Source organism: Colletotrichum paranaense, assembly GCF_030867605.1.
Source record: "Colletotrichum paranaense strain IMI 384185 chromosome Unknown Scaffold_17.1, whole genome shotgun sequence".
NCBI lineage: Eukaryota > Fungi > Ascomycota > Sordariomycetes > Glomerellales > Glomerellaceae > Colletotrichum > Colletotrichum paranaense.
Genome location: NW_026848975.1, coordinates 629,378 through 644,034, shown reverse-complemented (window position 1 = coordinate 644,034; position 14,657 = coordinate 629,378). Strand labels below are relative to the sequence as shown.

General features: G+C 52.6%; 7 protein-coding genes across 7 annotated transcripts; 2 read left to right on the top strand and 5 right to left on the bottom strand.

Annotated features, from left to right (window-relative positions):
* Window positions 1-593: 593 nt before the first annotated feature.
* Window positions 594-983, bottom strand: CPAR01_15024 (uncharacterized protein; the record flags this gene model as incomplete). The annotated part of the gene is made up of 1 exon (XM_060499274.1): window positions 594-983. One exon carries the CDS (start codon window positions 981-983, stop codon window positions 594-596), a length of 390 nt encoding a protein of 129 aa, XP_060342199.1.
* Window positions 984-1,632: 649 nt separating this feature from the next.
* CPAR01_15023 (uncharacterized protein) lies at window positions 1,633-1,932 on the bottom strand (the record flags this gene model as incomplete). Its single annotated transcript, XM_060499273.1, has 1 exon — window positions 1,633-1,932. One exon carries the CDS (start codon window positions 1,930-1,932, stop codon window positions 1,633-1,635), a length of 300 nt encoding a protein of 99 aa, XP_060342198.1.
* A 5,303-nt stretch (window positions 1,933-7,235) lies between these two features.
* CPAR01_15022 (uncharacterized protein) lies at window positions 7,236-7,337 on the top strand (the record flags this gene model as incomplete). Its single annotated transcript, XM_060499272.1, has 1 exon — window positions 7,236-7,337. One exon carries the CDS (start codon window positions 7,236-7,238, stop codon window positions 7,335-7,337), a length of 102 nt encoding a protein of 33 aa, XP_060342197.1.
* A 1,400-nt stretch (window positions 7,338-8,737) lies between these two features.
* Window positions 8,738-9,707, top strand: CPAR01_15021 (uncharacterized protein; the record flags this gene model as incomplete). Its single annotated transcript, XM_060499271.1, has 4 exons — window positions 8,738-8,926; window positions 8,955-9,233; window positions 9,308-9,403; window positions 9,465-9,707. 4 exons carry the CDS (start codon window positions 8,738-8,740, stop codon window positions 9,705-9,707), a joined length of 807 nt encoding a protein of 268 aa, XP_060342196.1.
* Window positions 9,708-10,910: 1,203 nt separating this feature from the next.
* CPAR01_15020 (uncharacterized protein) lies at window positions 10,911-12,290 on the bottom strand (the record flags this gene model as incomplete). Its single annotated transcript, XM_060499270.1, has 4 exons — window positions 10,911-11,256; window positions 11,311-11,548; window positions 11,635-12,056; window positions 12,136-12,290. 4 exons carry the CDS (start codon window positions 12,288-12,290, stop codon window positions 10,911-10,913), a joined length of 1,161 nt encoding a protein of 386 aa, XP_060342195.1.
* Window positions 12,291-12,415: 125 nt separating this feature from the next.
* On the bottom strand, window positions 12,416-12,541 carry CPAR01_15019 (uncharacterized protein; the record flags this gene model as incomplete). Its single annotated transcript, XM_060499269.1, has 1 exon — window positions 12,416-12,541. The coding sequence occupies one exon, from the start codon at window positions 12,539-12,541 to the stop codon at window positions 12,416-12,418; it is 126 nt and encodes a 41-aa protein (XP_060342194.1).
* Window positions 12,542-13,181: 640 nt separating this feature from the next.
* On the bottom strand, window positions 13,182-14,498 carry CPAR01_15018 (aspartate-semialdehyde dehydrogenase; the record flags this gene model as incomplete). The annotated part of the gene is made up of 3 exons (XM_060499268.1): window positions 13,182-13,984; window positions 14,082-14,336; window positions 14,471-14,498. 3 exons carry the CDS (start codon window positions 14,496-14,498, stop codon window positions 13,182-13,184), a joined length of 1,086 nt encoding a protein of 361 aa, XP_060342193.1.
* Window positions 14,499-14,657: the final 159 nt, after the last annotated feature.

Sequence of the window (14,657 nt, the reverse complement as noted above, 5' to 3'; positions counted from 1 at the left end):
CCGGTGCTGATCGCGACTTTCTCGAGCTGACCGGGCAGAGACAAGAGAAAGAACACGAGAGGCATGGCCCGGTTATTGAAGGATGAGAGACATACGAATCCATTCCCTCTGAATTTGCCAGCCCGCTTGGGACGAGAGACAGAAGCTACCAAGTATGTACTTGGGTAATTGGGGTTGTTGGATGGTGAGACAATGCGTTGGCAAGAGCTGGCACCACCTTAGATGGGATGGGTCTAACAGCAGGCGCGAGGCGTATGACAAGCAGCAAGCGACTGGCAGGCGGAATGCACGGTAGCCAATGCCGATTGATTGGTGCTAGCAATCAAACTGGGGCCGAAGTGGAAGGGCCGGAATGGGGGCGTTGGCCTTTAGATATCGCAAGAGACCATGGCGGTGCGAGCTATGGAGGTTGAGATGCGGATTCTCCTCTCTGGCTGTGTGCAAAGATGACGTGTGGGTGTGTATCTGTGTGAGGATCGGTCGGGATTAGGCGTGGTCGTGAGGCAGTTCGTGATCGTGAGAGATTGGCGGACGAGGCGGGTCACTGTAGGTTGTAGTAAGTAGTAGGAAAGGTGAGGGGGTTGATGGGATAGTTAGGAATAGGAAGGAAGAGGAGAAGAAGAGGCGAGGTGACAGGTCGAAGCCGAGCAGCGGAGCAGCCTTGGACTTTGAGTGTTTTCGGCGTGGTTGGCAGGAGCCGAATAAGCAGGCGGGAAGTAAGGTGGTAAGGTAGCAGTGGTGGCAGAGCAAAAGAGCCCAGGCGGCGGCGGCAAAGTGAAAAGAGCACCAGCCAGCGAGAGAGAATAGGATGAGAGAAAGACTGGGGACCCGAGAGGCCATGACCAGTGACAGGGACCAGGACTGGAACTGGGCGGGTGACATGGGTGGTATTGGACGGGTCGAGCGTGAGGAGCACGGCGTGGACGGTGGTGAGCAGCGCGCGACAGGGACCAGATGTCGAACTTGCGCTTGCCAACTTCCATTGTGGGTGGCAGGTGCGGAGCGCAGACCAGACTTCACCCGGACAGGCAGGCAGGCAGGCACTGGCCAGCAGCGTCAGTCGGTCCTGCCACAAGACGGGAGACGGGCACGACGGGCAAGAGAGAGAGAGAGAAAGAACCTCCAGCGCCTTCCCAGTGCCTCCTTGGGACTGGACCGGGCGGGGCGGGACCGGACTGGACAGGCGTGGGATCGTGGTTGTGGATGCATCGAATAGCAAGGAGGGTGTGGGTCAACGCAAGAGCAGGGGTGGGGGCGGTGCAATCGCTGGGACTGGGACGGGCCCGAAAGGGTTCTAGGTTAAAGTACCTGCAGTCTCGATGCTCACTCACCTCAGCTTTCATTACAGCGGTTATTCTCAAATGCGGTCATGTCGTTTACTCATGTTGTTTTGACAAGTATGTAAGCTAAAGGTTTGCAGTGTTTGCCCTGTCGTGCAGCCCAAACTGCATTTTGTCTCAAGCTCCTTCATGTAGGTGCCTTGATAGTATTGATCTTACTCAGCTCCAGATGTTCCCCTCGCCAGCCATCCGTCATTGATACACCACACTAATACTCGGTAGACATAAGCAAGTTGTGCACGAGCAGGGGTTAGGAGGTCGGCCATGAGGTAGCGGCCTGGTGGCAGGTGAGCTAGCCGAGTGTGACGACGTGACGACAACGAGACAGAAGCGATTGACATGATGGACACGATTGAATACCACTTCCACACTTCGTACAGCTGCACATGTCTTCCCGTCCCATCCCATTCCATCTCATCGCGTGTTCAACACCGGGGCTGTCGGTCGGTCGGTCGGTCGGTCTTTCGGTACAGAAGACGCCAAGGCAAGACAGAAAGCTGCAAATGATCTCGCGGTGGGGAACTGGGGCCATCGGTTTGGTCGGGAGCGCCTGGTCACAATGTTCAAGACAAGTTCGCCATTCAACTGTCATTGTGGACCTTGCTTTTTTGGCCGTTAGCTAGCCTTGAACATGACACTCACGATTCTCGCATCTTTTTCGCACGTCTTGCACCGGGGGCCGGTCAGTTGCCAATGTTGGCAGACAGACCTTGGCCGCTGGAGATGACGACCACCTTTTCAAAGTAGTGATTCGCTTTCGCCCCCTTTGCGCGCTTTCTCCCACGGGCCAAGCTCTCTCTCAATCCCGTCACAGCCACAACTCAATTAAAAAAAAACCACCAAGCTCCGTCATTACACCTCTAGTCCCTGATTTCCATCGGCGCTGCTGCCGACAGGCCCGCACGTCCAACACTTACGCAGCAAGGTAGTTCGTACCGATGCGATGCGAGCTGAGCTGGATCACACACTCGTCACTGACTATTGGATCTACTACACGGCATGCGACGATCAAAAAGCGATTTAAGGCGCGGGCGCGCGCATGAATCGGAAGACGATTTCAAATGGCGTTGTGTGCAAGTGCGAGACTGGCTTTTTGTTTCCCCTCTAAACAAATACCCAGGGAAAAAGAATTCCTAAATTGAGAAAACACAAAGCAAGTCTACCAATCAGCGAGTCGGTGGTAGTGAGTTATGGCAATGAGATGAAAACGTCTCAAGTTCCTCCCGCAAGTAATCCAATTTAATTCACCTCGGGTTTACTTCAATTCGGCCAAATTCCTCAGCGCATTCCCCTTCGCTCCCTCTCTCGCTGCCCGCCTTATGCAAACGACGGGAGTGATGGGAACCTTGGTAGGCACTTTCATTACCTAGGTACCTCCCACCACTTGAGTTCAATGATTGTTGCAGCACGTGGTTTCCCTTAGCACGTGGGTTTTCGTTCCCAAAGGTACCTGCCTCACTTCTAGGTACTTCCTCTTCGTCTTCCCGCTGTGCCGAGTGGCTGCAGCTTTTGGCAGCAGCGAAGAGCAGAGAGACAAGAAAGAAGGCAAAAAAAGGGAAAGAGCACGGACGCTGGGCTGGTCTCAGCTGGGCAGGTATCTTCAAGTGGTCAAAGTTATGAACGCCTGTCGTTTATACGGCTACTCTTTCCCAGTGTTTATGCATGGATTGTCCATCTTATGTGCCTTAGTCAGCCTCCAGAATCCCTCCTTCCCAGTAGGTAAGGATCCCACGTTCCTTTCCATTTCGTTTCCGCGGACCACAGAGACCCAGAGTTTCCAGAATCGCGAGAGCCAAGGCTCAAAGAAAAGGTGAACCTGATCCTCCCGCCGTCTCCCAGAGTCCCTCCACCCAGAACCCAGGGCCCAACAGCCTCAAGGTTCCTCAACTCCCTACCCTTTTGCATTTACCTGCCGCTCGCCTGCACATGCAAACGTTGGCCCCACCGAATTGAATCCTCGCTTTATTACTTCGGTACGCCGCACTAGGCACAGCCCGTTCAAACGGACCCCGAACCTGACGCGCACGCCTTGCTCCTGGACAAGTTGGAACACGACACGGGTCACCCCAGCCAACATCGTGTCCGCTGCTCTCAACTCATATTTTACCAGTGTCGTCTATCCGTATCTTCATCCCTTACGAGACCCCGGTCTACACTAAAACACCCTCCAAAGCTGATTAGTCGCATTTTGGCACTATTTCTCTGTATCGGCTCGCCCCTAAGTATACTAGGTAAGCATCCCTGATACCTGAGATCTATCGTTGAGCCTCCGAGGATACGGATACAGACTACCTTACGTACGGTCTATGCAATCGATACGAGTATCGCACGATCAACAGCCTCCCCATATTCCGTCTATATTTCCTACTCTCGCATATTTTGTCGCCTAAGAAATGCTGCAACATTGGCCCAGCTAGTTTCAGGTCACGAACGATCAGCAAAGACCATTGCACATCCCGTCATCATCTAGTCCTATTCTTAGTTCTATGGCTCCCCTATGTCGATTTGATTTTCCTACTTCATACCTCCGAATCAAAGACAACGAGTCAACAAGAGCCACCTCCTAAGTCAGTTCTTGACCGCATCAGGGGCTCGAATTGCATCCGCTCTCGCATATCTGCATTTGCATTTGCATCGGCATCGGTATGAGAGCCCCGGTAGCACCAAGCCCGGGCTCCTTCTCAATCCCTTGGACCCGACTACCACTGTGCCACTTCACCCTGTCACCCCGTGCCCACTTCAACCCTCAAAGTCTGAAGTCTGAAGCATGCTGAAGGGACTGCGGTGTGCTTCAGCTTCACAATGCCTGCGCCCATCTTCATGCTTGTGCGGCGGCATCTACCGAATGGCCTGGTCATTATCCAACTCTACACAATCCAATCCGAGTGCTACCGTCAACAGACGAATTAGTGTTCCATCCAAGCTTCCGGTACAGAGTACGGATACCCTTCACTAACACCGCCGCCGCGGCAAAGCCATGTTCTGGACTATGCAGACCGGGGGGTCCGGCCCCAGGACCCTGGCAATGTTCAATTGTCAGCTGCACGCCGGAATCTCAATCGCTCCGCAAACTTGACTGCCGCCGCCCGTCGCCCTTCCAAACCCGGCGCATTGCTTTTGCGTCTGCACTGACGCGCCTGATCGCCTAATTACCACCATGCTTCCTGGCCACTTTGCCTCCTCGTTGGAAAACTCGTGACTATTGACCTGGACCAAGTCGTCGATACCACCGTTTGCGGCTCTCTAGCAATACAATTTCTTTGAGCTTTGTCGACAGCCCCAAAAACCCGGCAGTTGAAGGTCGTTGCGCTCTAAAGGCTGGGCCCTCGTGCCTCTCCGCCTGGCTTGACCAACCTAACGCGTTTGGTCATCACTCGCCTTGTCTATCGATTTCATCTCCGCCATCCGTTACACTCTGTTCAGCCTCGTGGACTATCGTCCTCTGCCCTTTGTGACCTAGGACAAACAGAATCCCGGTCTGGACTTGGCCAAGACTGTCGGGCCGTCCGCTATCTCAGCAATCGCTGTCGCTCGCCTCCTCCCGATTCAGCCCATCTTGGCTGATGGTGGTTGGCGTCCGGAGCTTGCCTGGCCCTCCCTCGCCTCCGTGTCCGTGGGCTCTTCCGGGTCTCAGAACGCCTAGCGGCGCCTCTTCACGCCGCCGTTTGCTTCTTTAGACCGTCTGCTTCCAAATTTACCTCGCGACCCAGACCCCGCGAACCAAACGGCCGACGCCTCGCTCTTGACACCTGAACATCAGTGCTTTGCAACCCCTGTGTGTCCGTCCGTTCAGGTCAATCCTCTCTTCGTCCCATCTCCCCCGGATCCCGAATGTGTGTTTCACACGGACGCCTAGTTGGGCTGGCAGCCCCCGTCCCAGCTTATTTCAAGTTCTTCTGGTAGCATTGCTTATTCTTTACCCATGAGCTTTTCGATGCTGACGCGTCGGATCTGTCTTGCTACGTCGCAAGCAGTATACTCTCGTCTGATGAGCCTCACATCAAGAAACTACGACGCTGAAAGCTGAACCCCTGAACCTGATTGAACAAGCACTCGCCTCTCCCTGGTCCTCTCAACTTGGCATCTAATATTTTATTGAGATACACATTTCTTTTTGACTTTCGGGAGCTGCGTCGGGTTTTTGCATGTCTCGACCCTTTCTGGCTGTGTCTATCTCTTGCATAGATCCGCACCATTGAAAACCCACAGAGAAGATGTTTCGCCTTTGATTGAGCTGCAGTCGACGATACAACATAGCCTCAGCGTCAAGCGGGCACTGCATGGCAAATGACAAAGACGGAGAAGGGGGAAACGTCATCGGGCCGCAGGCTGTAAACATGCACGCACCGGCTTGGGCCGAGAACTGCAGAAGAAGCTCGCCGACTCCCCCGCACATGAGACCCTCTCACCCCCGAAACTGGCTGCCGGGATGAGTCCGTGCTTCGGCCGCGACGACAAACGGCACACGCATAACGTCGTCCCATGTCACGCACCGGCCGCCGACGTCCATCCGCATTTCCGATCTTCTTCTTTGAAACGTAAAACAGACTTTAGGCCGAGAGACGAGGGGGGAAGCAGGCGGCCATATATAGCTTCCCGCGACTTCTCGCGTCTCGTTCTGCACCTATCCGGATTGTGCTGCCAACCAGCGCCCTTCCCGCGGTGTTGCTCCTGCATCGCATGGTTGTTTCACTTGCAGGTTTCCATCTTGAGTGTTTCTCTATATCCCTTCAAATAGGCGAAATCTCCCGCGCGGCCCAGGACATATTTCTCCCCGACTAGGACCAAGCTCTGGAGCTTTGCACCACTTACGCAGCACAACAAGCAACTAACTATCAACAGACGAGAACGCTGGTGTGCTCCCTTGAGAAGCTTCTGCAGTTCGCCGAGCATCGATGCAGTATGTAAACGTATGATTAACAGCGCTATCCCGGCGTGTCATTGTTTGGTGTTTTGGCAGCTCGCGACTTTGTGAGGAAAGTTGTGACCGGCACCAAACACTGTTCAGTTCGCAACCCGTCCTAGATACAGTCAATCTGTGCGGCCCGGCTTGGCGCTTGAAGGAGAATTATTCGTGGCCTTTCACAGGCGAACGTATATGGGTGTCGTCTGCTGCGTTGGATTCTGCCGCGGCTTATGGTTTTCCGTCTCGCTTTTCTTGATCCCTCTGATATGACGCCCCAGCTCATCACGGGTCTTAGTAAATGAGTTCCATGGCTTCAGCAAAACCACCAGGCCGGTGTTGCCGCTTCATTGATCTGCTGTTCTTCCCTACACTGAAAGTAAAGTCACGATGTTATACGTTTCCTCGGCTTAGAGAACCAAGCCACACCTAGCCAAGTACGGAAGGTAAGGGAACCCATGCACACGAGACCTCAACAGAGTTCGTCTCAACTGTCCAGTTCCCACTCGGCCCATCTTCTCCACACCCCTCCTCGCATTCTCCATCTCTGCCTCTCTTTCTTCAGGGTATTACTCGTTTGGTAAGGGGAAGCAAAGGTTCAAGGTGCCTGCGAAGGGACGTCTATGGGCTGCGCCACGGGAGGGCTTCTTGCGAGGCTTTTTTTCCTTACTCAATGGGTGACTTGGCACGTTTGCGAAGCTTAAAAGTGTTCATGTGGCAGTCTCGCAACCGCCTCATGATCATGTTTGAAAATCCCGTTGTCGGTTTCCGTTTGGATTTTTGTCCTTAGTTTCCTTTTTATTTTGCCCTTTTTACTCATCTCTTCCAAGACTTGGACAGTCAGTATTAGGTTTTAACTAGTTGCCGTGATTCAGAGGGTCCAAGGGACCTATCTAACGCGCACGATAAACATCCCATTAGACTAAACCGACTGATTCTTCTTTACTCCTCTACTCTAGGCTCAAGGTTACAAACCTTACTTTACGTACCGGATGGAAAAACATAATACGCGAGGAAACGTGTGTGGCAAGGTTTTGTTTGCTTTGTTGCAGGGGTTCATCTCGGTTTGGGTGAGGCTCCGAGGGAAACCTTGACTCGGCCGACACCGTTGTGCTGCGTGTGCGAGTTCGAGGAAGCAGAGGGAGGTTGGGTATTGTTATTACTTTTCGTCTTATCTTACCGAGCCGAGGCACATACCCAACTCCAGCATCCATCCCATGGCATTTGCCATGACCTTGTTTGATCGCATTTTGTTGTTTGCGGGTTCATATCGGTCAACGGAGAGTAGACTTTCCGAACCCCGGAGGTCTAAAGGCTTCTTTCAGTCGGGAACTTTAGCTTCATGTTCGATTCGACGCTGATGATTATCAGTGTTACAGTTGTTATTGATAGTGCCAAAGTGGCCAGGGTGACGCGACGAGACAGCTACCTCGAGGCATAAGCATCCCAATGGTATAGCTGATTCCGATGATCTCCTTGCTTTTTGATACCAGTGTGTTTTAGTTCGTTGCTGGATGGTTACCCTTCGATGTCGTGAGTCGGGGTCGGGTAAGATGCATATCTGTTGAAGCATGGATTGTGCCTATCATAATACTCTATTGATTCACTGACTCCTTCATAAGCCATGTCTTTCTGATAGATTGCGCATAGGCTTAGTGTTTGCTACACTTTGCCATATCGTGTCTTGGAACTGTTGAGTATTCATAGTCAAGTCGGTGCCACATTGCCTCATTCGACTGCCAGAAACTACACAGAAACAGCACCCAGAGAAGATACCCCAGAACCGAACGCGACGATCTACTCTCCATCAGGGGCGTTCATTGTCACCATACACTCAAAGGATTCCGTTGCTTTAACTAAGGCATCCTAATTGAGGCGGGAAAGACTGCGAGAGGCTTCCAACAACCTCTTTCCTGCCATGACTGCGGTTGCGAAATTACCTACCTTGAATGGGTTTCAGAGCTACCAGCTTGGAGGCATATGAATTCAATGGAATGGACGAACTGGCAGTGTCTGAAACGCAACTCTGGCCATCCCGTACCCCTCCGAGTCTTCGATCACGCACCGAGGGGCGTCAGCAGGTTACGGATCAGGGTAAATGGAAAGAAACCTCGCTAGACACTAACTGGAATTATTTTTCTCTGAAATAGGGGTAGAGAAGTCTATATAATTTATGAATATGGTTGTTCATCCTCACCTGTGGAACAGATCTGGCCATTGCCGGTGCCACTGTTTTGAGACGCGGGAACCGATCGAACCAGCTATCCACCAACGGGCAACAAGATAAGCTCTCTCAATGAAGGAGCAGGCGAAGGAATTTCTCTTCATATGTCTCGTCTAACAAAGCTTGGCAACAAGTTCCTGAGGTGAACTCGGCCCCGCATGCACCCACGTTGGTGCCTAGTATAAGTATGGACCCCCGTTCCCTCCCCAGTGAAGAGCTCCTTTGTTGGTTCATCTCTCGGCACAAAGATATTCTCCTCGCTCCCTCCGAATGGCGGAACCTTCATACTCGAGGAACGAGCTCGTCTCGGAGCTCACATCGTACTATGAATTCCTCACGCGGCTCTTCCTACCGCCAGAGGTCGTCCAACACCCTCCCGAGGGCGGCTGGGAGCACATCACGCCCGACTTCGTCAAATCTTTCTGCCTCGGCAAGAACGACACTGTGGCGGCTGATGAGGTATATTCCCTACGTCAGCCGTACCAAGGAGGACCACTGGGATCCGTGGATGGTCTACGAGGGCGCCACCGCTGTCGATTTCACCGGCGACGTCGTCCTGAGCCTGCCCACCAAGTACGCCGACGAGTGGCTCTTCAAGCCTTACGAAGGCAACATCTCGACCGCACCCCTTCCGCCCCATGTGTTTGTTTACGCGACCATACCGTCCGGCCGCGACGGTCATTATATCCTCATCGACACGGAGCGCGGCACGATTGTTCTTGCGGATCCCCAGACTGGTCCGAAGCCGACCAGGTTATCGGATCCTGTAAGTCTTCCAGAGATGCTGACTTATTCAAGCTTTTCCATGTCTGAATACGCTCCTAATCTTGCGTAATACAGCAAGCACCGGACGAAGAAGCCTGGCGCAGATTTCAAACCTACACATTTCGCGAGTTTTTCGCCATGGCCAAGGAAAAGTTCAAAAAGTTTGAGATGGTATGTGCAATCCCCATGATTCAACGCTACTATTACTTCTTGATGCTCATTACAAACACAGACTGCCTTGAATAGAAGACAAATATATTACACCACCCGGGATACGCCGCACGCGCAGATATACCGCGAGGAGGGCGTTTTCACGGAACGGTACGACAGGGAGAGGTGCATGAACAGGCTGGACGAGTACCAGGAGCAGAAAGATCGGAAGAATAGGCAGAATTGGGGGGATGAAGAGCCCGCCCGTGCCTCCGCCGAGAGACATATCCACGATGTGAGCGTCTCTTCGGGAGCTGTATCCTGATATCAGATTTGTTGACGACAAAAGCCTCGATATGCTGGCAAAAGATATTGAGTGGCCATAGAAAACAATAGATGATACCAAGAAACATCACTACCACTATCTACAATCTCTTGTAACATTCAATCTGCCTGTCAGCTTCTTTATACCTCGAGGCACAAGTTTTGCGCCCATGGATTCACTGCCGAGTAAAGACAAATCTCTCTATTAATTCTGGCTTCACTACGTCCCCGTACGAGAAGACTTAGCCCAACTGATAACTCAGTAGATGTTTGCCATGCCCGTTTAGATCCTGTCTCTTGTACAATCGCGGCTTGTTTGTACGAAATTCTCTCTTGCTCTGATTATGCGCCATACGTCCATTCTGTGTACATCCGTTGGGTATACCACTGTATTTGACCTGGCCTGCTTGGGAAATCTCGACTCTTGAGAATGTATCTTATTTCGCCATGTCACAATGAGAAGTACGATAGATTTGATAGAGGTACAAAGATATGAGCACGACCAAGCCTTGTTGACACTCATGCTTGAGGCAGGACAGTATATATGAATTGAGTATGACCCTTGGGGAGCCGTCGCATCCTTCTAGCAGAGACTCGCAACATAGGTTGTCTCACAAGGCAACGAAGCCAGTCGACGATAACGACGATATATCTCGGACCCTGTTGATCTTTTTTTCCCATGACATCGTCCACGGCTTGTGAGCTTCTAAACTAGAAGCTCTCGTTCCCCAGCCCGTCCCAAGGAATCAATAGACAGAGTACCGACTCACGAGTACAAACGACCACAAACCGGGACTGAGACTGGCTCAGAAGAAAAAGAACAGTGCCCGACGGTAGATGAGTCCACTACGCCCCATCTCAGAGTCTTCTCCCACATCTTTCCCTCGTCCGAGTCAGGGTGACAAGCAGCAGAGATGGCCGCGCTGCAGCTGCCCGCCACGGGCATGACCCCGAATCGCAAACGACGTCTCTCCGTGATAATGAGAAATCCCATCATGAAGAGAATTACCACGAGAATACAAAAAACCCCGAGTGGCGACCACCCGTAGGCTGTCACACCGGCAAACGAGTTCCCCTCTACTAGTCGTACCATAGACCTGCCATCAGCTGAAGGGACATATACCTCCAGGTTGACGAGGAAGAAGCTCTGAGAAATGAGCCAGTGAAGTCCCCCTGAAAATATTACAAGAGGGAACGAGTAGCGTTACGGCAGTTGAAGGAAGTAGGTATCTCGCTGAGCTCCTCTGCGTGTAGACGAGACGCGAAGGCTCTTTGCCTCCTTCTCGTTGCCGAACCTGTCCCATTCAGTAATCAAGGATATACTGGTGTACTGGGCATTGTAAGTGGAGTAAACGAGTGAAAGAATAATTTGAGGCGTGTTGACAAGCAGAATATTAGCAAGTATAGATCCTTGACTCATGTCACCCGTGTTCAGGATGGTCTTGGTCTGCATGGCGCCGAGAGCAAGCTTTGTGATATCGCCGCCACCAGACATGTGATTCAGGCCTCCAACCAGCAAACTTGCACAGGCGATAATGAGTCCAAAGTGCCTGGTGGCATTGTCAGCATGTTGATATAATGAAAGGAGGGAAACACAAGCATACAACAAGAAGCAAAGAAACCAAGCCGCTGGGCCAACGGCGATAAACTTCCGTTGCGGTTTGAGATCATATTGTATTGGACCTTTGGACCAATGTTGGGCAATAAAGTGGCCCTTGGACTTGAGGCACATATCCGCAGTCGACTCATCCTGATCTTCAAGGAAAGAGGTCACTGCATCTCCAATGGTCATCAGAGGATCTTCTTCGCCCATTCCGAAGGCGACGAAGAGCATCAAGACGCCTTTGGCAAAGTTAACGCTGTCACAGTCCAGCAGAAAGTGCTGCTGAAGAGGAGCTTGCGATGCTATTCAGTCTTTTGGCTGTAACATTCCTTGACGCTTGGTCCCAGAGGCTTCCAGTTTCCCAACGTAGTTCGCAATTCGACCAGATAGTCCTCGCATGTCGAGTTATCAGCGAGTATGCCGGCAATTCTTTCACCTGATTGGCCGCACATCCAAAGATATGGGTATCCCGAAATATCGAAGACCTCAGCCGTACGATTTTCTTCCTTCTTATCATCAGATACAACGAGTAAGTTTCCTCGTGAGGACAGGAAACCGACTCGGTAGACGTCGATGCATCGTGTTGCGTCCATTTCCTCGACGTTATCGCCAAGAAAATTTAAGTACATGCTCTTCCAGTCGGCACTGTCGAGTGCGCCTTCGGTCTTGTTCTTTGAAATGTACGCGTTCGTATTCAAGACGCTGTAGTCGTTCACTGATATCGAGCTGAAGATGATGGAGTTGTTTCTGATTGTTGATCAGTAAGGGCTCCGAGGGGGGAGAAACAGTAAAAGAGAAGATGAGGAAGTGTAATAACCATACTTACACCAGATGTAATGGAAGGGATGAAGCTGCAATTAATACCCAGAAAGTCTTCTTCTTCCATATGATGTTCCAAAAGTTTCGAACACTGGCGACCCCAACTTCGAGCCATTGTTGTCTGGCGTGTGCATCGTCAATCTCTGGTCGGGTTGGTGCCATTAAGCCTTGCATACAGTAATTACTACCCACAAGAAGAATTATACCCAGGACGTTGATCAGGATATGGTATTCGGATGGTTGAACAGTCCGTATCAAGCAGAATACCGACACCGTCACTTATCGTGTCACGTTTCTGGATGCTCGCCCATAGTGTGAATACAAAGTTGATGGAAAAAAGTTGAGAAGGCTGCCACGGCGAAGTAAAACGCAGCTTGTCGCCATCGACTTTGGGAGAACTTGGGTCTACCCATCGTGATGGTTATCGGTGACGTTGATCGGAGAAAACGCAGAAGAGCATGTTGGAATAGAAGAACATGAGCCAAGGCGAGATGGGGGATAAAAGACCTATGATAGAATTGCAGACACAGGGAAGGTCTTTCTTCGATGCAGCTTGATCTTTAATTAGCCATACCGAGCGATTGAAGGCTGGTTCGGGATGCAGCATGCCTGCCCAGGTTCACCTCCGTGTAGGATTTGCTGACTGCAGCGGCAGTAGTATGCATACGCCTTCCACTCAACGAGGCAGCCTCTCAAACCAGAGAAACCTACCCAAGGTACCTCAGGTAGGATCCCGTTCCCAGCATATAATACGCCAGTAGTGACTGCCGACAGAACTGTCACTCAAACGCCCGTCACTCTCATTTCGCACTCAGGTAAGGCCTCAAGACATTTTAAAGCGGGAAATCCACCGCAATCGGTAGGCCTACTTTTCATCTACCGTACGTCTAGATTCTCCCTCATGCTGTTTCAATTGTGATATTTCCGTGCCGTAAATGCGACCAACCGTGCACCCATACACCAATATTTTTGTGATCCCTCATGATAAATACCCGACCATCCTCAAATCTTATTCGTTTCCACTTGTTCGTTTCCTCTCCATCTCAAAGATGCTTAAACGAAGCCCTTGAGCACAGCAGCCTCAGCATTGAGGATCGACGAGCCAGCAGCGCCAATGACAGTGTTGTGGCTAAGCGCAACAAACTTGATATCAAAGATTCCGCTCTCGTCCTCCCGAACACGGCCAACGCTGACGGTGTACCCCCTACCGAGGTCGCGATCGAGTCTCGGCTGCGGCCGGTCAGGCTCGTCGTGCACGAGGATAGGGCTCTCGGGCGCGGAAGGGCACCCAAGCTTCTGCGCCTCAGAGACGTACTCGCGCAGCGCCTTCTTGACCTCCTCGGCCGAGGGCGCGGGGCGGCGCGCAAACTTGAGCGAGACGCAGGCCGTGTGGCCGTCGAGCACGGGCACGCGGTTGCACGCCGCGCTGACCTTGAGCTGGCTCTGGTCCTCGAACGCGGTGAGGTCCGAGGTGATGGTGCCGAGGATCTTTCGCGCCTCCGTCTCGAGCTTGTCCTCCTCGCCCGAGATGAAGGGGACGACGTTGTCAATCATGTCCATGGACGAGACGCCCGGGTAGCCGGCGCCCGAGACGGCCTGCATGGTGACGACGGAGACCTGGTCGACGGGGCCGAAGACGGCTTGCAGGGCCGCGAAGGGAATGACGAGGCCGATGACGGCGCAGTTGGAGTTGCAGACGAGGAAGCCCTTTTCGAGGTTGTGCTGCTTGCGCTGGTGGGGGATCAGGTCGAGATGGGGGAGGTTGACGGTGGGGACGACGAGAGGCACGAGAGGGTCGCGGCGGTAGTTCTTTGCGTTAGAGAAGACAGCGAGGTTGGCCTTGAGGAATTCCATCTCTGTTTTGGCCGTGGTGGTTAGCCATTGTTTCTCAATCTTGGCGAGTGCAGTCCTTCCTTCGCAGGCGTTGGAACAGCAGCACTTGGGAATACTCACCAATCTGGCCGGCAACGTCAGAGTCGAGACCGCTGAAGATGACGTCGCAGTCGCTGAACTCAGAGGCCTTGCACTCGCGGACGACGAGGTCGGCGACGGCGCCCATGGGCGAGGCCTGCTTCCACCTCACGGCATCGCGGTATTTCTTGCCGGCGGAGCGGGACGAGGCGCCGACAGCGACGAGCTTGAGGTACGGGTGCTGCGACAGAAGCAGGATGAAGCGCTGGCCGACGGAGCCGGTGCAGCCGAGAACGCCTTGAGGTGGACTCTGAATTAGCTTTGGATTGTTGGATACATCTTGAAAGGCGCCAAAGTTTGCAATCTGCCGATATCGAGGTTTCCCGATGGCGGAAGGGCGGCAATGGCGGGGTGGAGGGGCTAAAACGTACCGCACTTCTTGACGGGGAATTCGCCCATTGTGAAAGATGACGAAGGGGTATCGAGGGTATCAATTGTCGAAAAGGAGGAATTGGACTGAATCAGCGAGGGCCACAGCTTGGAGATAAATAGAGAAATTGGGCGGGTTGGCAATGTGAGTCAAGGGGAGAGTGGCATGTCGCCGGCGGCGCCCCGGCC